The sequence below is a fragment of the Cydia pomonella genome, chromosome 12 (assembly GCF_033807575.1).
Source record: "Cydia pomonella isolate Wapato2018A chromosome 12, ilCydPomo1, whole genome shotgun sequence".
NCBI lineage: Eukaryota > Metazoa > Arthropoda > Insecta > Lepidoptera > Tortricidae > Cydia > Cydia pomonella.
This window is the reverse complement of record NC_084714.1, coordinates 14,165,410-14,186,219: the sequence shown is the minus strand read 5'-3', so window position 1 is coordinate 14,186,219 and position 20,810 is coordinate 14,165,410. Positions and strand designations below refer to the sequence as shown.

Here is a 20,810-nt window from a genome sequence, read left to right as displayed (position 1 = left end):
GTCTCCAACTCAGACAGTTCAGAGTTTCAGACACTTATTTCCCGAAACTCATTGAAAGAAATCTTATCCAATTTGAGACCAGACACAACAAATTATGTTACTGACGTCTACACATATAATATATGATTGTTTGTACATAAAATAGTCTCGTCTGAGTCTTGGGTACATTATATAATTTTAATTTTGCCATTTCTTTGACCCCTGTATGTTTGCCAACTATATTCGTCCTTTAGTAGTATCGCGGTTCCGTCGGTTTTTCTGTGACGGACAGTGGTTGCCAAAGCTTATGCTTATCTGAAGCAGTGTTTGTTTACAAACCTGGGCGCCCCGGTGTCCAATAACAGCAGCTCGTAAACTGCACGCTACTCGTCGTTAAGATCTTTTAACATTCTCTTTGTCGTAATCTTCACCAACGTTTACGTTTCAAACAGACATGGCAATGGCACTTTTACAGGAATGCAGAATTTCAGTAATTAGATCTCTCTATCATTTCCTTCACGATGGATTCTAATAAAGCGAGCGAAGGACACGCAACTTCCACTTGCGGATGATTTTTGAGTATTAGTGCAGCACCTTAGCCAAAATACGGCGTATAGAGTTGAAAGTGCGCGTGAGTGTTCACGGCTTGGCTAGAGACCGCAAGACATGGCGCAGTGATGTTGCGGGCGGCGCGCGCGCTCGTCGCATGCGCCTCAATATGCGCCTATGCGGCTGCTGCCTCGGTTAGTCCTTCCATCTAAACTGCTTCTATCAGCCTAACTTTTCATTACAATCTAAAAGTTCATCAATCATCAGCTTACTGCTCTGTTCTTTAAAAGTAATACGTTTGAGTTAAACTAACGTATGCAAGCAAATTGCCTCTGGGGCTGTTTGCAAAGTATTAACCTAATTGCATTGTCTAATAAGTTGCTTGACTAAACACGCAAATACCTGGTTATATGACTATTCATAACTTTGACTAATGTTTAACATATAAACTTATTAGAATACTGGCATATTATACATATACAGTTCATGCCAAGGATAGGCATTTTAAAAGTTGTTTTCCATATTCGATTGTACTTATCATTTGATATGGTGATTGGCATACCATGTGTCCTTGAGTTGGAATACTCGGAATATTGTATTCCTTTATAAGTAGAAGCAGCTAAGAATGTGGGCGGCAGCCACACCAAAAGTTGTTGCATTTTATGCTGAGACGATTTAATAACCTTTTAAATTTTTCCATTTTTTATTTATTTATTTAGAAACCAAACAGTCGTATAAACATATCAACAATGCAATACAGATGATGTACCACAACAAATGGAAAATACAACAAAAAGACCTGGAGGTTCATTAATTATAAATTATGTTAACTGAAATAAATATAGTTATAGAGCTAATGCAAATTTTTGAATAATATAGAAAAATGACTGATATCTGTACTTATGTACTAAAACAACTTACGTTTAACTATATTTTTTAGACTAGCCAACGAATTTTGAAAGCAATCTACTTCGAATTGATGTTTATTATAGTAACTAGGAACTCGTCTGAAAAAGGTATGCCTGGAATAGTTTTTGACCGAAAAACTAATATGAAACAGCGATCGAGGGCGTAAGGGGTGATGCGGACAACTCAAAGTAACTAATCTTAGTAGATTAGGGCAATTTATAATATTTTTTAGAATTTTGAACAAAAACATAACGTCTAAGTATATCCTACGGTTAAAAAGGGAAGGTACACCAAAAGGTTTCGCCGCCAACGTTGAATTTACAAAATAAGTACCTGTTCTATAACTTAACGATTTTAAGAAAATGTTTTGAATTCTGTCCAAACGGTCAATATGGACTTGGTATTGTGGTGTCCAAATTACACTCCCAAATTTGAGGATACTCCTAACGAAAGAATAAAATAATAAATAATTTTAAGACGTAATGATCATTTTGCACCTATAAGACTCATGTTGACGTTTCTTTTACGATTTTTTTAAAAGCTTGTATTTAACTTGCCCTGTTACTCCTGTTAGTATACACCGTGGGCTGATAAAACCCGACGGATTTTAAAGATGTATTCTTGACCGCATTTATTGGCAGACATAAAAGTTTTACAAAAAACTCGCAATTTTTAGTGTAAATAAAAAAAAATAATTATTCGTTGTAACTAATTAATTTTTTTTTTCGCCAAGATGTAAGAAGAAATAACGTGTCGTATGAAAAAAAAGCAAAAAAAATTTTTTTTTGTCTGATAACAATTTTTTTTTGCCGGATTTTCCCAAAACTTGTATAAAATTTTTTGCTGCTCATGACCTCCGGAATGCGTGGTTAAAATCTGTCGGGTTTTACCAGCCCACGGTGTAAATGTATGGGTCAAATCTTGGAAGCTAAATTTGACCCATTTCCCGGTTTCTGACGAAGCTGAAAATTTGCATACCTACATACGTAAGTTGGATGTCATTGCAATATTATGGTACCGTCGAGCTGATCTGATGATGATGAAGACAGGAGGTGACCATAGGAACTCTGTGATTAAACAACGCAACCTAATTGTGATTGGGGTTTTTAGAATTGTCTCGATGAGTATTATAATATTAGTTCAATAAGTTGCCTGTGGTAAACAAGTACAGTCAACGATAAAAGATCGTACCAAAAATGATTTTTTTGACAAAAACTAATTGACGTTACACGAATGCATAGAACAGCCCGTTAAGTGAATTTTTATAAACGTAAATAAATGTATCTGTATAAGTTATCGTACTGAGATATCAAAGAGGCGTGCATTGTCGATAATGATAACCGCAGGTCGTGGAAAGTAAAAACCAACACCTATGACCTAATTGTTCACGTTCAGTTATGAAGATATCGTCCTGAGCATTTCCGTATTTGTATGACGCTTTATTTATGCAGTAGCTTGGCGGCGGCGCGAACCTAATTTCTAATAACGTTCCAGCTGAATGTAGCCAGTTTAATTAGTAAATTGATCATGAGCATGAGCTCTCGCTGTCTCGCCGGCTACGGTTCGCGTGCCGTCTTATCGATTCCATGCTTTCGCAATCTCGTATCTCGCTGGATTGTTTAATCACAAACGCGACCTTGCTGTATGCGAAATAAAGTTTGCATTATGAATTAAAGCTTATCAATGATATGAGATTAAAAGTTAGAACGCGCTGCTATAAACCACTCTGTTTTTATTTGTTCATCTCCTTGCATGTTAATTTACTACTAGATGATAAAATATCATCATTACACTTCGTTGACTTCAATGCTCTTATTATGTCGTCTTGTTGCGTACGTTTAGGATCCGTGTGAAGGCTGAATGACCATTTGACGAATAACTAAACACATAACAACGGCTTAATAGTCGTTCTTCTTAGAATTCATCTCATACATATAACAAGATAAAGTTATCTTATCAGTCTCTAAAAATTAAATTGAACTCGGAATTAAACATGTGGGAATCTCGCATTGTACAGTTATCGTACCGTGTAATGTGAGATAAAATCATGTTATGTTATATTTTGCCCAGAGTGACGCGAGGCCCAGAATTTATAAAGGCGGAAAGTACCATTGTATACACACATTGGGCCAACCATATCTATTTTTAACCCTTGAAGTGGTAGGCCGTCGACTCCAGACCGATTATGTAATTTAAATTTCAAATTTGATTAATTGAAATAAAATCAAAATTCCCATGACTCAATAACGACATATAAGCCACTTGAAGAGTTAAGGAAGATCCAATACACGCGAACAGTTGTCCCAATTTAGTTCAGCATTCGCGGGTTCCTAGTCAATATGAATGAACTGTGTTCGATGTGGCGTTTACTAGCGCCGTAGTTTGGGCTGCGACCTAGTTTCTATCGGCTAGGTATACTTGTTATACCTGCGGCGAGCACCTGCGATTTGCGGAGCGGTAAAAATAGTTTCATTTCCTGAAAGAATTTATAATTTTCTGTACCTAAACGTATGTAAAATACGTATTTGTATACGGAATGAAAGTTAATTAATTTTATTTCGCTCGCTGTTGATATGTATTAAATTTCTGCCGAGTGATGGATTATTAAGGTTAGGTTAGTTAGGTATATGTATAAGCTCCGATAGGTATATCTCTGTGGATTATTTACTTAGTTGGGTCATACGTTCTGTCACAAAGGTTTTGACTGATAAAATGTAATACGAAGCCTTTATTAAAAAAAAACCGGCCAAGAGCATGTCGGGCCACGCTCAGTGTAGGGTTCCGTAGTTACTCTTCCGTCACAATAAGCTAAACTGGAGCTTAAAGTATAGTAAATTGTTAACCAAGGTATGAAACGGTACCTTTCACCCGAGTTAAACAAATAGGCAAATTTCTTTTTACTATGAAGGGAAAACTTTTTACGATAACTCAAAAACAGTTAAACTGATCATGTCTGCTATAGTTTTCATTTAATGTCTTTCTTAAGCTCTACTTCCACGATTTTTTTCATATTTTTTGGACCTATGGTTCAAAAGTTAGAGGGGGGGGGGACATTTTTTTTTCTTTCGGAGCGATTATCTCCGAATATATTCACTTTATCAAAAAATGTTTCTTGAAAACCCGTATTAGTTTTGAAAGACCTTTCACCTTTTTTCACACTCTAGGATTGAAGCGAAAAAAAAATTTCACCCCACTTTACGTGTAGGGGAGGTACCCTAAAAAAAAATTTTTTTTAGATTTTATTATACGACTTTGTCGGGTTTATTGATTTATATATCCATGCCAAATTTCAGCTTTCTAACACTAACGACCACGGAGCAAAGCCTCGGACAGACAGACAGACAGACGGACATGGCGAAACTATAAGGGTTCCTAGTTGACTACGGAACCCTAAAAAAAGTTTGTCATGAATTGAAAGCTTGTTTTATACTGATCAAAACGTAATATAATTAGTTGAACATTTAGATCGCGTCTTAATTTACTACTTGTTAACTTTGGGATTGACGTTAGACGCAAATACGCGGCTGGATTGTGAAAAATTATACTTTACCAAAGGGAGTAAAAATCAGTAGCACATTAATAAAATAGGTACAATCGTTTATTTGTATGAACCTACTTTTTTAGAACGTTATTTTATCACCTGCAATTAGTTTTCCGACAAGTCTGTCTTCAGCTAATACCCCCAAACTTAGGGTATTTTTCAGTGATACGCAAATTTTTGACTGCCATCCTACGAGTACGTTTGGTAAAACACGTACAGTTGCAGGTTGGCAATACTAATACACATGAATTATATATTTTAAGAAAGATCCAGCTTTAATTTTATGTAAGACTACCATGTAACCAAGAAAAATAAATAACTATGGATCAAAATCACCTCGAACAGGTCGCGTATTTTTTGCATGATTTTTTATAACATTTTTCTGAATATTACGTAGAATTGTGCAAAACTGAGACAGCAAATTAAGTTTAATTATAATGTAAGTAATTCAGCATTAAATAAGCTCTATTTAGCCTATAGCTTTTTTATCAGTCAAAACCTTTTTGACAGAACTTATGACCCCACCAACTAAGTAGGGAGGTACATTTTTCATTAAAAATTAGTTTCCGATTTCATGCCATGCTGGTTTTATTTATTAGTTCTTAACGATTTGATCTGTGGCGTCTTATCTTGACTTTACCTAAGGCTTAGCACGCACTGCGATTAATTTCTTGCGGTTTCAGTCTTGCATGTGCGTGCGCTTATGAAGCATGCCGTAGTTACACTTTTTGCGGTTCTGAAACCGCATGAAATTAATCGCAGTGCGTTCTAAGCCTGAAGCGTGTAAGTTCAATGCGCTGCGTGATTGCAAGCGTTATTTTAGATTTATTTAAATTTATGAATAACATAAATGTCACATATATATCGTTAGATCCAATAAACTATACAACAAGTGAATTGCTTAAGATATATGTTTTTAATTAAACAATAATATTGCTTTGCTAATCCGCGATATGTGTTTTAATCTGATTACAGATCTTATAAATTGAACTCTGACTATTCGTTAAGGCAATCGTATTATATACTCAAAAACAATACTTTCCTTTTTATGAAGTTAAGTAATAGGATATGTACTTACTTTGATCGTCATCCGTTATATATTTATTGTTGTCCGATAGATTTTCGAAAGATCCAATGAGATACATTATATGTATGAATGTAGTTTATGTTGTATACCTACTTTATATCTTAAGCATATAAATTAAAAACAAATTAAGCATAATGAACGAAGGCAAAATTATCTCTTTAGGTACCTATAATGTTTGTTGGTCCTGGACTCGTTGCTCTGTCCTAGTCGAAAAGTCGAACAAATGCAATTATTGTTTGGAAAGGGCAACACATTCGTCATTTTTATTGATATCGTGTTTAGGTAGATGAATGATTATAACTGACAAGATAAACGGTACTAAAAATAAAGATAAAAGGCACGACACACTACTCAAATGCCAATTTGGAAAAGAAGTGATTTTATATTTGCCCCACATATACATAATAGGTTATAACGTTTCTAAGTAAATATTTATACGCATAAAAAGACACGGTTTAGTTAGATTAGATGCTTCAAACGGGATCCCTTTCTTTCCCATATTCTTATTGTTCCGAATTTCGATAGTCAGAAATTGATATCCATATAATTAAAGAACATAAAGATCAATAGTCATAATTTTTGCTAAGCATAACGTTCAATAGTTCGAACATTATCATTCTATAATATTAAATACTATAATCGCAAAAGTTATAAAATTGATTAGTATAACATTCTAAGGCCTATGCATTATTATTCAGAAATATTTTAAGGCATACATTTTAACGGACTAATGGTTATTATTCATTTTTAATTACTAAACAAAAAATCATGTTTTAATTAGTAAGCTAAACAAAAAATCATGTTTCCCCAGGTAGGTTCGTTAGTTACCTTGTGTCCCTCAGAGCGAAAATAGGAGTCCCGCGAAGCGGGGCTCCGTCGACTCGTTGGCGGCACGAAATGTATTAATAAGTTACATGAAATATAGGAAACGGAGGTAAAGTCAGTAAGCCAAACAAAAAATCATGTTTCCCCAGGTAGGTTCGTTAGTTACCTTGTGTCCCTCAGAGCGAAAATAGGAGTCCCGCGAAGCGGGGCTCCGTCGACTCGTTGGCGGCACGAAATGGATTAATAAGTTACATGAAATATAGGAAACGGAGGTAAAGTCAAACAAAACAAAAAATCATGTTTCCCCAGGTAGGTTCGTTAGTTACCTTGTGTCCCTCAGAGCGAAAATAATTATACCTTGCGAAAATAGACCTTACGACAATTATTATAAACAAGTTTATTACCTTCTACATTATGTAATAATATAGAATCTGAGCTTTGAATATTATGACCGAGAAATATTATGACTAACAATAATGATGACCTGCAAAAATCGGATCTACAATTTATGTCGTTTAATTTTATGACTATTAACAATATGACTAATAAAAATTATGGTAGAAAACGTTATGGACTGAGAAAATCGGAACTAAAAATTTATGGGATCCAATAGAGACCCGCTTCAAACTCTTTGCTGGCTGATATTTGTTATATATACAGCATCACATGAAATAAGACTCAGTCTAATTGTAAGCACAGATATAATACGGGCCGACTAAAATAAATAAATAAATAGATATTAAGTATAAGACATTATTACACAAATTGACTAAGCCCCACAGTAAGCTCAAGAAGGCTTGTGTTGTGAGTACTCAGACAACGATATATATAATATATAAATATGTATAAATACTTAAATACATAGAAAACACCCAAGACTCAGGAACAAATATCCGTGCTCATCACACAAATAAATGTCCTTAACAGGATTTTAACCCGGGACCATCGGCTTCATAGGCAGGGTCACTACCCACTAGGCCAGACTGGTCGTCATGATAGGCATGATAAACATTTATCTGGATTCAAATCCCAGGACAGCGAGCTCACAATCATAAGCTCTAATACTGAGAGGTTAATAAAACATTCTCCTAAACATTTTTGGAGTTACGTAAAATCTAAAAGGGGTGGATCTAACTACCCCAATAAATTTACAATTGGCAACACTGAAATAACAGATGGTCAAGATATTTGCAATGCCTTTAACAAATTCTTTGAAAGCGTATTTGTACCTCCATGTAACTCTAGTACTCACTGCTATCGGCCCCCCAATCCATACACAAGTGATGAAATTGTTAGCTCTGTCAACGTCTCTGAACCTGTCGTATTAAAGTTACTAAGTTCACTAAACAAAGATAAGGGTGCCGGCTGCGATGGCATACCATCAATATTCTTGGCATCATGTGCTAAAAGTCTTGCCTTACCTATTACATTGCTTTTTCGTAGATCACTAAAGGAGTGTGTATTCCCTACAAAGTGGAAACAAGCTCAAATTGTTCCCGTTCATAAAAAAGGGTCGAAATCTTTAATCACTAACTACCGACCTATATCGATTCTTAATTCTATTAGTAAACTCTTTGAAAAGTTAATCTGCGATATAATTTGCCCCGTTATAAAACGCGGTATCCCCGATTCTCAGCATGGTTTTCTTCGTGGTCGTTCTACCGTTACCAATCTTGCTCTGTTCTCCAATTTCGTTCTTTCCGAAATGGAAAATGGCGGCCAGGTTGACGTGGTCTACACGGATTTTGAAAAAGCATTTGATCGTGTAGATCACGACATCCTCCTCCACAAGTTAAATAACCTAGGGATCCACGGCGACCTTCTTCGTTGGGTAAGTTCTTACCTAAGTAATCGTTCCCAAGCTGTTGTTGTAGGTGGATTCAGGTCTAACTATATTTCTATTCCCTCTGGGGTGCCCCAAGGGTCGCACTTGGGCCCTCTTTTCTACAACGCCTACATTTATGACATAGGCCAAGTAATAAAACACTCTAAACATCTGTTATACGCGGATGATAAAAAGATTTTCCTACGCGTGCGGTCAGTCGATGATTGCAAACTTTTACAAAACGACTTGTATAGCCTATTGGATTATTACACTGCAAATAGAATAAATATTAGTATCGAGAAATGCCAAACAATAAGTTTTACCAGAAAAAAAAAAACCCTATCGAATTCTCATATCATTTTAATAATGTACAAATAGAAAGGGTGTATTTAGTTCGCGATTTAGGAGTTTACTTCGATAGCAAAATGTTATTTTCAAGCCACATAGACACAATTGTGACTAAAGCTTACCGTAATCTTGGCTTTGTTATCCGCATATGTAGTCCTTTTAGATCTCCACTTACGTTGCAAGTTGTATTTAATGCTTATGTTCGCAGTATACTTGAATATGCCAGTCCTATTTGGTCTCCATGTTACTCTATATATAAAGATCGCATTGAACGCATACAAAGAAAGTTTGTTAAACATATGAAGTACAAATGTATGAAAATTGCTATGCATACTTCGTATAAGGAGAAATGTAAAGCTTATGGTTTACTTTCGCTGGAGGATCGACGTCTCCTGCTGGATATGGGGTTACTTTTTGATATCATTCGTGGACGTTTGGATTGTTCTGAAATTCTTAACTTCATTTCCCTACGAACACCCTTACGTCGCACAAGACATACAACATTATTAAACATACCTTACCATTCTACCAAATATGGTAAAAACTCTGTCTTTGCACGCATCTCAAAAATTTACAATAGTAAGATTTGTTTCTCGGATCCAAACACTTATTCAAATCTAAAATAATAAAGGTTGTATCAGCTACTAGGCGGGGTAATCAGTAGAATGCATTGTATCGGTAACTTGCTATGGTATAAATGAGCGTTTCTACCCATGGTATCTTAATCAACTTATTATATAACTAATTAAAATTATGTAATTACATACACACACACACACACACACTCCTATATATATGTAGACATAAATATCCGTACTGGTTCTAGACCTAGCTTACACATAATATTGAAATATTGTTTTATAATGTATTGCCTACCTCAATATTCAATTCAATAATTAATCAGAGTAAAAAAAAGGTTCTTTTTATATATTTGATTAGATAATTGTGTCTCAGTAAGTGCTCAATCATGTTCACTAATGTATACCTACTATTCTGTAACTACCTTCTTAACTATTTACTTATATCACGATTTGACCTTGTGGATTACTGTAATTGGCTTTATACACTTAAAATTTAAAATTGCACATGTAATTATTATAAGCTGTTGTAATCCTGAATAAATAAAATAAAAATAAAATAAGTCGCAAATGTTAACATGTTTGTAACTGTGAGCACTGTGTTTTAATGTGCTGCTGTTGCATTCCAATTTGTAGTGTTTACCTACATCTAGTTTGTTATAGAAACTGTCACGAAGTTTTATACACAATTGACATTTTCTGTAACAGCGGTCGGAGATCGCAAGTCATCGGAGGCGGAGGAGAGTGGGCGGCGCGGCGGCTCGCGCGCGTCCAGCGTGTCGGACGAGGGCGGCTTCAACGAGCCCTCGCCCGAGGTGGTGGCGCGGCTGCGCCCCGCCGACTACCGCGAGCCGCCTGCGCCCGCGCCGCTCACGCGCGACCACCGCGACGCCGAGCGTGCGCGCTCCGACCCCGACACGCTGTCGGTCCTACAGCAGGTAATATCTATCACATCACACACCTGACACCCATCTACCCCGAGAACCACGGACGCCGTCCAATACAAATGTTCCGCCGCTCCGGGCTTCATCAGTATCGGTTGGGCTTAAGTTGGCAACTAGTTTGGCTGCTAAAAGTTTTCAAGCGGCCGAGAGCCTCGAAGTCGGCGTAACAACTGCCTTAGTCGACAATCAACTCTCTCATCATCAAACTTGATTCCCTCAGATGTGGCCATAGGAACATAATTATGTTTGGGTTTGTAAGAATTGTCTCGATGAGTATTAATTTACTTTTACTATGATTAGGATGAGTATTTATTTATTTTTAGTACAGTCAGCGATAAAAGCTTGTATCAAAAATGTTTCTTTTTTACAATAAACTGATTTCTTGAATACTTTTCAGGACTCGGGAGTAGTAGTGAGTGAAGCTAGTCAAGGCTCCATAGAGGTGCTCGACAAATCGACCACTAGCCAATGGAGCGTATCGGAAGCGGAGCCGTCGGGTGACCGCGTCGCTGAAGCGGGCGCGGAGGCGGAGGCCGACGGCCGCTGGGACGACCCCGACGCGGGCAAGCAGCCCGACAGTATGACGCCCGACGAGGCTGAAATCTTGCTTAGCTCTAGGTAAATTGTCATGCACTTTACGCACTTTTCGATGTCGTAGTCATTTCGAAAGTTCTTGCACATAATAGCTATCTTAAATTAAATCTATATACATAAATAAAGTATGGCTGACGAAAAACATGAAATTAGAATTTACAAAATACAATGGAAGTATTAAATGTGATATGACGCTGATCAGCTGTCATTTGATAAATTGTCAAACATGGTGTAATGTACGAAACTTTAAGTACTTAAATAAATAAATAAAAAACTATTATTTTGGCCGACAACAATCAAATGATCTAGGAATAATACTTTTCTCCAGTATGCTCGGAAATGTTCACTTTATTGTAGCAAAAATAGTACGGGAAGGTCGTCGTTATGGTCAAATTCAATTTAAAAAAATTCAAACCATTATTGTCGTGTTTTACGGGAAGTTATTACCTACTGTATTGTTTTTTACTTTTTAAAAACATGTATCCACTAAGAAAAACGCAAACAGCCAATTAATATAGCCGCGGGCCGCGTCTATACGACCCGATCAGCATCATTTCAAGCTATAGGATAGAGTCGTGTTAGACCGTCGTGTATGATCGTGCGAATACTGCTTAATAAAATCAAAGACTATAATAACTTTTATATATTTTTTAAGGATCTCATTATATTGAATGAGCGAATATTCAATACTGTACCTACTGAATGGCAGAATAATAACTGTGCCTTTAACTTTTATAAAATAATTAAAGAGGGAAATTGTTTTTGACGTTTTTGATCTGAAGGTTCGATTTGAATGCTGGTTGATGCTTAAATTATTAGTACATTACTATAGAGGACGGGAAACGAAGAGTTGCAGGCCAAGTAGATATAGACGGCCGAGCGTAGCGAGGTCTCGGATAGGGATACGCGGCCGGCAACCCCGTTTCTCGCCGAGATTTGTATAGTGCTTTTCTCAAACTTGCAATGAAATAATTAAAAAAAAAATAGGATGATGATGATGATTGTTATTATTACTTTCGGGAATTAAGGGGAACGAAAATTTGATTATTTTTACGCCACGACGCACGGTTTAGGAGATATAGCCCTATAAAGATTTCTGCATGACTGCAAAAAAAACTTTATGGGGCTGTATCTCCTAAACCTTGCGTCGTAGTGCAAAAATAATGAAATTGCCTATGTGTGTAAGGCTGTATGAAATTCCTTTACACTCATCGCACCTGATATGTATTTCCGGACCTAATTTGAAGTAAGTCATGTCAACATTTCATTACAAGTTTGAGAAAAATTATTTTAGCTGATTTCCTCGCATGTTTGGAGAAAAGCACTATATATGCCTCGGCAGGAACAGCAATTAGTGGATTCGTCTTCCTTGTCGAAATCGAAACTCATCCACGAATTGCCCTCCCGGCCTCTGCAATAATGTACTATTAAAATGTTACCGAGAAGGGATAGCATCGGGGTAAGGTCGTTTGTACAATTGTTCACTGTTATTGGTGATTTCGGGACAAGAGTAACGAAACTTTTTTGAAGTGTAAAGTTTACTTTGATATATGCCTTAAGCACTATACATTCCTGCTGATATCTTAATGAATCGGCTATTATTTTCGCACTTTCCGGGGCTGATTCCTTGTTAAAAGGACCCTACAGCAGCTCGTGCAGCATTGCCATGTCTAGAAAAAACGTCCTGTATCCCCCGGTGCTACGATCACAACTCGCAACGCCTTGAAGCATCATTGACGATGAAAGGGTTTGCATATGGGTCCGTTTCAGCCGTTATCGAGCGGGCTCGACACGCTTCACGCGAATAACGGAATGCATACACCAACAGTTTCCAACTTCGGCCGTCACACTTCATTACTCATTCACGTGCACCACACGATCAATCATTATGTAACACCTTTTTACACGCCAGTAGCAGGGTTTTTAAGTAAGCTAAGAAAATCGCGGATAAATAGTATGTGATTGCTATTAAAGGTGCAGATAGATCGCGGGGAGCTAGTCTGAATCTCTTGAGTTTAGTTTTTCCATACCACACCTGTCGAACTGTATCTATATTATTATGTTCTAAAAGCATATTATTATTAATGATCTTTGTGTAGGTATTACTGCGAAGTTACAAGTAAAGTTATAAACTCAGACTTTGTAGAGAAAATATGGTGACACGGCATTTACCCCAAACGGTAGCAAAATTGTTTCGCGACCATTTTGCCGATCATATTAGGCACAGTTATACATTACAAGAGAGTTCTCCAGAATGAAGTAATGGAGGAAATGACCGTTCCGACAGCTGACTATTGGTTAGACAAAAAATTATTACTAGCCAAGGCTCAAGTCTGTCTGCACCTTGAAACTATATATGTTTCTATTTTTAATGATCCTTGATATATAGCACCACTGTTCTATTTACTGTAACTCGACAGCTGCAATTTTCAATCTTTGCATGATGGCACTATTCAGTTTTACTCTTTCTTAATACTTCTTGCAATATGAATTGTGCTAATGTATTTTTATATTTATAATTTGTTACACTGTTTATATTTCCTTGATGCAAAATTATATTTCCGCTGTTTCTATTTTGGACTCTTTAAAAGTTATCGTTATTATAGGCGTCTCGTCTTGTCCATTATGTGATGTGTCGTAACATTATGGAATATTTCATAATTAATTTTTTTGAAATTGAAAATGTTTATTTCAGATTTTACAACCATCCATATTTGTTAGTATAACTTAGTAACTAATGTTAATTTTGTACTTAATATAATATTACAACTAAAATACCTAACCTATTTTCTAAATTTCAAAAATCCTATAACTCGGCGAATCCAATGCGCCAGTATAGGATTCTCAATCCTCTCTGCAATTACCTCCAGAATGCTGTTGGTACTGCCCCTAAGCATGCCCATCATCATTTGTAGTCAACAAAACCGGTATAATATGACGGCACTGTTTTTCTTTAAGCCGCCTACTTTTGTGAGTTTGACAGTAGCATCTGTTATTTTAGTATCAGGGAAATAAAAACAGAGGTAGGATGGAGTTGTCCTGTCGATCGGTACGACGGCACTATTTGGTTTATCTTCGCGTCTGATGTAGCGTGTTATGCTTGAGTAATTAAATGTTGTATTTTTATTATTTGCATGCTGCCTGTGCGCACAACGCTTCTATTGCCTGATCAAATTCGCAGTATTCTGGAGAAAAAACTTAGGTAAGCGTGCCGTATTTGTATTATTTTATTTCCTCCTCTATTTATCTACAAATTATGTTCGTTCTTACTTGAAGTCTGATAGTTTTTACCCGATGAAAGGTAAGCGCATTCCAATTATACACAATTGCATGAGTAGGTTTCGTAATACTAACTAAACTTACACTAAAAAAAGGACTTGAGAAGCAGGTGGCCACTTGTCAGCTGAGCAATGAGCAAGTCACTTTTAGTATCATAACCCGAAAAAAACTGAAAAGATATTTACCATGTACCATGCCCGCTCTTGGGTATCCTTTTCAATTTCTCTAAACACATTGATGTTGTTTATTTGAGATCATCACTAGTATGAACAATACGAATCTTAAGAAATTTGTTTATACTACCTGCTGTTATAGTTGACGAAATATAATTGTCGCTTTACATCAGAGAAGGTTCTTTATGCTTCATGCTCCATGTGCATAAATACCCTTCTCTAATGGAAAGCTACAATTTCTGGGAGAGATCAATGCAAGTTATTTTAGCCATCGTTTCGTACGAGGTCGTAATTATTGAGGTAATGGAATTCATTCATAAACTGACCATGCTCTTTTGCAGCTCGGTGTGCAGTAGATATAGCTCTGAAATTGAAGTAAAAAATTTACTTTGGAAATAACAATTTTACTAGATGACATTCTCAATACGCACTTCCATTCGCGTTTATTGCACACAAATACGCCATTTACTGTCTACGATTGTACAGTGAGCTGCAGATTTGCATCAGAGAAATTATGAATGATATCATTGATAAAGTCTCCTTGCACTTTTACGGCTGATGGTACATCCTTTATGTATTATAGCTGTGTGCGTTTGGATCATTCGATTACGAGTAATAGGTAACCTAAGATTTAATCCGATTTTCTGGACGAGATATAATCCCAAGGCCGGTTTCACATTGGATGCGGACTTACGCTGCCCCGGTCTGATATATACGTGAATAGCTCTTTCTCATATACCGAAGCCGCGTGTGGATCTGTATCAGTGTGATAATCGCTAAAAAGTGTGTGATTTATCTTGTGTGGCACAGACAAGAGGCGCTGCTGTCGGACGAGCAGGCGCAGGAGATCGTGGCGATGCTGTCGCCGCACCCGCCGCAGGACAACGGCGTCTCGCTCAACGACAGCTACCAGTCCGTGCTCTCGTACGAGAGGTAACGATCATTCCATTGTGTGACTATATAGATTTACCGTTGGTAACAGGCTGTTTGTTATGGTCAGCTGCGGACTGATAGAATAAACTAGTTTCAATCTTTAAACTTAGCATGGTAGCGTTTGTGGCGCATGTAACAAAGAAGTAATCTTCATAATTTGCTTCGTACTTTTTGCAATGAATGTGGGTTGAAGAGACGGGAATTACTACAACTGTACACTGCACTTTTATCACGTTTATTAGAGAAAAGATAAATTATCACATTTTTGTAATTGTGTGTGCTGCGAGAGCAAATAGGACAGAGAGAGCTGAACGGTGTTGCCACACGCAGGAGGTGATTATAATATAAAGGCGTTTTTACATTCTCTGATATTTAGGTGTGTTTCACACACTTTCTAAAAAAACAACATGAAATGTCAATGCAACATGAAATGGGATGACACAGCTTACACATAATTGTTTTGGAATGCTCAGACGATTATGCTGTACAATTTTGGAAGCGAATACGGGGTTATTATGAAGATGTTCGTGTTATGAATCGCTATGAACGTATAATTGCAGCATGCAGTCAGTGGACGAGAGCTACGAGTTCGTGTCGCTGGAGGGCGAGGCGGCCCTGGCCGGCGGCGACCGCAAGTCGTGCCCGCCGGAGCCCAGCGTGTTCGACCACTACCCGCCGCGCGCGCTCCGCGAGCTGGCCGAGGAGAACGGCATACACTACTTCGAGGACGGACACTTTTATACCGAGGTGGGGCCTATCGATTGTTAACGCAATAGGACCGTAAACGGACCAGTTCAATATGGCGTTAGCTATTTTAAATCGCATACGAAATTACTTCTTTGATGATGACATGAGATATCTGACGGTCACATATGAAGATAAGACTTCTAGTATCCAAGTACAGGTTGATTCACGGAATATGGCACGAATGGAATTAACGAAACTTTCATTGTATGATCTGTAACATATACCTAGATATTTTCATTCGCTCATTCATTTCCATTCGTGCCAGCTCTAGTGATCAACCTGTAGTATAGTGGTTAGGCTGAGAGTTATTGTAAGTCGCCAAAAGATAACGTTATTCCGGCGACTTATTGATGTGGGTTATAACTTATTATAAAGAACTTTTTCAACTTAAAATTTTTTTTGTTTTCCAGTTTTTAAATTGAGAACCTTTCGCCATATTTTAGACTAGTGCCGTGAATGAAATACTCAAACAAATAATTTCAGGTGGCTGGTCTTCCGCCTATCGAAGAAGATGAGGACGATGAATATTACACACCGCCTGTATTCGTTAAGATGAATAGAAAAGTAAAATTCAGGTAAAACAGTTTTTTAATTTTAATCTTTACCAAGTACTCGTTTTCAAAGTATGTGGTAATATGGTTGTGGACGGCTGTTTGTGCCACACCTTATTGAATTAAAATACGAAAATTTGGATTTTCTGTTTGATCGGGATGTAAACATAGACCTTATCCCCACTGATGCTTTAAGCCCTTTTTTTAGGCTAACAGAGTCCCCCCGGTTGGCTTTTACTATGGAGCTAGTCTAAAACTAACGTATTGTATTCCAGCACGAACCCGATGCAAGTGTTCTCCACGCACTCGGTGCGCGAGTACGACCGCCGCAACGAGGACGTGGACCCGGTGGCCGCGTCCGCCGAGTACGAGCTCGAGAAACGCGTCGAGAAGATGCACGTGTTCCCGGTCGACCTGCTCAAGGGGGCCGACGGGCTGGGCCTCTCAATCATTGGTAATTTGAAACTTAACATATGCCTCATAAGGTTGAGGGCGACGGCAACTACGACGAGTGGCTTTATCCATTTTTATGTTTCATAAAATAAAATAAATTGTTTGCAGGAATGGGTGTCGGCGCCGATGCGGGGTTAGAAAAATTGGGCATATTCGTTAAAACAATCACTGAGAGCGGAGCCGCCGCGCGCGACGGACGCATACAAGTCAACGACCAGATCATCGAGGTCGACGGCAAGAGTCTGGTAACTAAACTCCCTATTCCATAACTTACTGTCCGAGCTGGCTGGCGACCATTCGGTGGAGCACGCAGCGACAGAATGATCTGTGCACGTGCACTCAGACTGTTTGCATACATTTGTGGTGAACAGAAACACCACCGGACTGACTCCCCCCAGTGTTCGACCCGGTCTAACGCTTGCTGAGTTCGGATTTTATTTTGATAACCACGTTATTTAGACTAATTATACCTTCCTGAACCCGAATTAGTGAGTTGGCCAAGCAAAATCTTGAAGTGAGAATTTATGATGCCGGAGTTGGTCATATAAAAACTTTGTAGGTTTTTCGACTATTCAAGCTAAGATGTAGCATTCACCTCTTTCCAACACTATCTTTTGAAGGAGATGAATTTGTTTTTATAATTTAAACTTAATTTGTCTGTTTGTAAAAAAACAGTAATATTATTTGGTAATCGATTTACAGGTAGGTGTGACCCAAGCCTATGCCGCGTCAGTGCTACGAAATACGTCCGGACCAGTAAAGTTCCTCATCGGTCGCGAGAAGGACCCTGAAAACAGCGAAGTGGCCCATCTCATAAGGCAATCTTTGGCAGCCGATAAAGAGAGGGAGGATAGGTATGGTCATATTTTTAGTCGTCCTTGGAATATTTGAGTTGAGTATGAGACTATTGACCTATTTGAGTTGGGACTATTGAATTGCAGTAGTGGGGAATTCAGGGATAATCAAAGGCTGCGTAAGCCTTTAAGGCCTGTGCACACCGGGTGCGTGTTGCGTAGATGTGCACGTGCGCGTTGTAATATACAGATCCTTATGAGACACCGCATACCGTTTCCGTGACGTATGCGTGCGCAGCTCTAACATTTTAGCGCACGAGCACATGCATTAAAATATTTTGTATTTGTTGGGCCAGGGCCGTGCGCGAGCGTGCGCGGCGGCAGCAGTCGGAGGGCGCGGAGGCGCCGGCCGCGCCCGCGCCGCCCGCCGAGCCGCCCGCGCCCGCCTCGCGCATCCCGGAGGTGTCCGAGCTGCGCGCCTTGCTGCACGAGGTATGTACGATACCACCTCACGCTGTATGTTGGGTCAGGGCCGTGCGCGGCGGCAGCAGTCGGAGGGCGCGGAGGCGCCGGCCACGCCCGCGCCGCCCGCCGAGCCGCCCGCGCCCGCCTCGCGCATCCCGGAGGTGTCCGAGCTGCGCGCCTTGCTGCACGAGGTATGTACGATACCACCTCACGCTGTATGTTGGGTCAGGGCCGTGCGCGGCGGCAGCAGTCGGAGGGCGCGGAGGCGCCGGCCACGCCCGCGCCGCCCGCCGAGCCGCCCGCGCCCGCCTCGCGCATCCCGGAGGTGTCCGAGCTGCGCGCCTTGCTGCACGAGGTATGTACGATACCACCTCACGCTGTATGTTGGGTCAGGGCCGTGCGCGGCGGCAGCAGTCGGAGGGCGCGGAGGCGCCGGCCACGCCCGCGCCGCCCGCCGAGCCGCCCGCGCCCGCCTCGCGCATCCCGGAGGTGTCCGAGCTGCGCGCCTTGCTGCACGAGGTATGTACGATACCACCTCACGCTGTATGTTGGGTCAGGGCCGTGCGCGGCGGCAGCAGTCGGAGGGCGCGGAGGCGCCGGCCACGCCCGCGCCGCCCGCCGAGCCGCCCGCGCCCGCCTCGCGCATCCCGGAGGTGTCCGAGCTGCGCGCCTTGCTGCACGAGGTATGTACGATACCACCTCACTCTGTATGTTGGGTCAGGGCCGTGCGCGGCGGCAGCAGTCGGAGGGCGCGGAGGCGCCGGCCACGCCCGCGCCGCCCGCCGAGCCGCCCGCGCCCGCCTCGCGCATCCCGGAGGTGTCCGAGCTGCGCGCCTTGCTGCACGAGGTATGTACGATACCACCTCACGCTGTATGTTGGGTCAGGGCCGTGCGCGGCGGCAGCAGTCGGAGGGCGCGGAGGCGCCGGCCGCGCCCGCGCCGCCCGCCGAGCCGCCCGCGCCCGCCTCGCGCATCCCGGAGGTGTCCGAGCTGCGCGCCTTGCTGCACGAGGTATGTACGATACCACCTCACTCTGTATGTTGGGTCAGGGCCGTGCGCGGCGGCAGCAGTCGGAGGGCGCGGAGGCGCCGGCCGCGCCCGCGCCGCCCGCCGAGCCGCCCGCGCCCGCCTCGCGCATCCCGGAGGTGTACGAGCTGCGCGCCTTGCTGCACGAGGTATGTACGATACCACCTCACTCTGTATGTTGGGTCAGGGCCGTGCGCGGCGGCAGCAGTCGGAGGGCGCGGAGGCGCCGGCCACGCCCGCGCCGCCCGCCGAGCCGCCCGCGCCCGCCTCGCGCATCCCGGAGGTGTCCGAGCTGCGCGCCTTGCTGCACGAGGTATGTACGATACCACCTCACGCTGTATGTTGGGTCAGGGCCGTGCGCGGCGGCAGCAGTCGGAGGGCGCGGAGGCGCCGGCCGCGCCCGCGCCGCCCGCCGAGCCGCCCGCGCCCGCCTCGCGCATCCCGGAGGTGTCCGAGCTGCGCGCCTTGCTGCACGAGGTATGTACGATACCACCTCACTCTGTATGTTGGGTCAGGGCCGTGCGCGGCGGCAGCAGTCGGAGGGCGCGGAGGCGCCGGCCGCGCCCGCGCCGCCCGCCGAGCCGCCCGCGCCCGCCTCGCACATCCCGGAGGTGTCCGAGCTGCGCGCCTTGCTGCACGAGGTATGTACGATACCACCTCACTCTGTATGTTGGGTCAGTACCGTGCGCGGCGGCAGCAGTCGGAGGGCGGACATTTATAACTAACATCTATGGAGTCTTAAGTGTTTCGAAATAAAGAATTTATTATTATTATTAAAGCCACTAGTAGATAGAAACAGAAACAGGTGAGCAAACAAAAATAAGTGTTTCGTTATAGAAGTCGCGCAGTTTGTATTTTATCGTTCGAGTGTGTTTTTTTTTCCGAAATGTTTTTGTTAAGGTTATTTACTATTTAGCAGATTTTCGTTCAGTTTCGTGACTTACGATTCCAATCGAAAGTTTAGCTAAACGCGCTGCGGACATGTTAATGTTAATCGGAACACCGTACTTGTCAGGTGGTGGGCATGGAGGCGGGCGGCGCGGCGGCGGCGGAGGTGGCGGCGCGCGTGCGCGAGTGGTGCGCGGCGCGCGCGCCCGACGACGCGCTGCAGCTCGACCTCGCGCGCGCCGCCGACACCGCGCAGCGCGCGCAGCGCAAGTACGACAAGGTCGGTTACCTTTTTTTTATTCTCTCTTAATAGATTGGCACC

The 20,810-nt window shown here is 41.4% G+C and overlaps 1 protein-coding gene across 1 annotated transcript in view; it reads left to right on the top strand.

Moving 5' to 3' along the window:
* The window catches only part of LOC133523668 (uncharacterized), a 45,355-nt gene that overhangs the window by 11,838 nt on the left and 12,707 nt on the right, over positions 1 to 20,810 (top strand). The window contains exons 3-13 of the mRNA XM_061859347.1: positions 10,350 to 10,579; positions 10,983 to 11,203; positions 14,361 to 14,381; positions 15,442 to 15,564; positions 16,125 to 16,311; positions 16,795 to 16,886; positions 17,138 to 17,316; positions 17,424 to 17,560; positions 18,018 to 18,169; positions 18,466 to 18,601; positions 20,616 to 20,768. Coding sequence (XP_061715331.1) covers positions 10,350 to 10,579; positions 10,983 to 11,203; positions 14,361 to 14,381; positions 15,442 to 15,564; positions 16,125 to 16,311; positions 16,795 to 16,886; positions 17,138 to 17,316; positions 17,424 to 17,560; positions 18,018 to 18,169; positions 18,466 to 18,601; positions 20,616 to 20,768 — 1,631 coding nt within the window. The remainder of the gene's footprint in view (positions 1 to 10,349; positions 10,580 to 10,982; positions 11,204 to 14,360; positions 14,382 to 15,441; positions 15,565 to 16,124; positions 16,312 to 16,794; positions 16,887 to 17,137; positions 17,317 to 17,423; positions 17,561 to 18,017; positions 18,170 to 18,465; positions 18,602 to 20,615; positions 20,769 to 20,810) is intronic.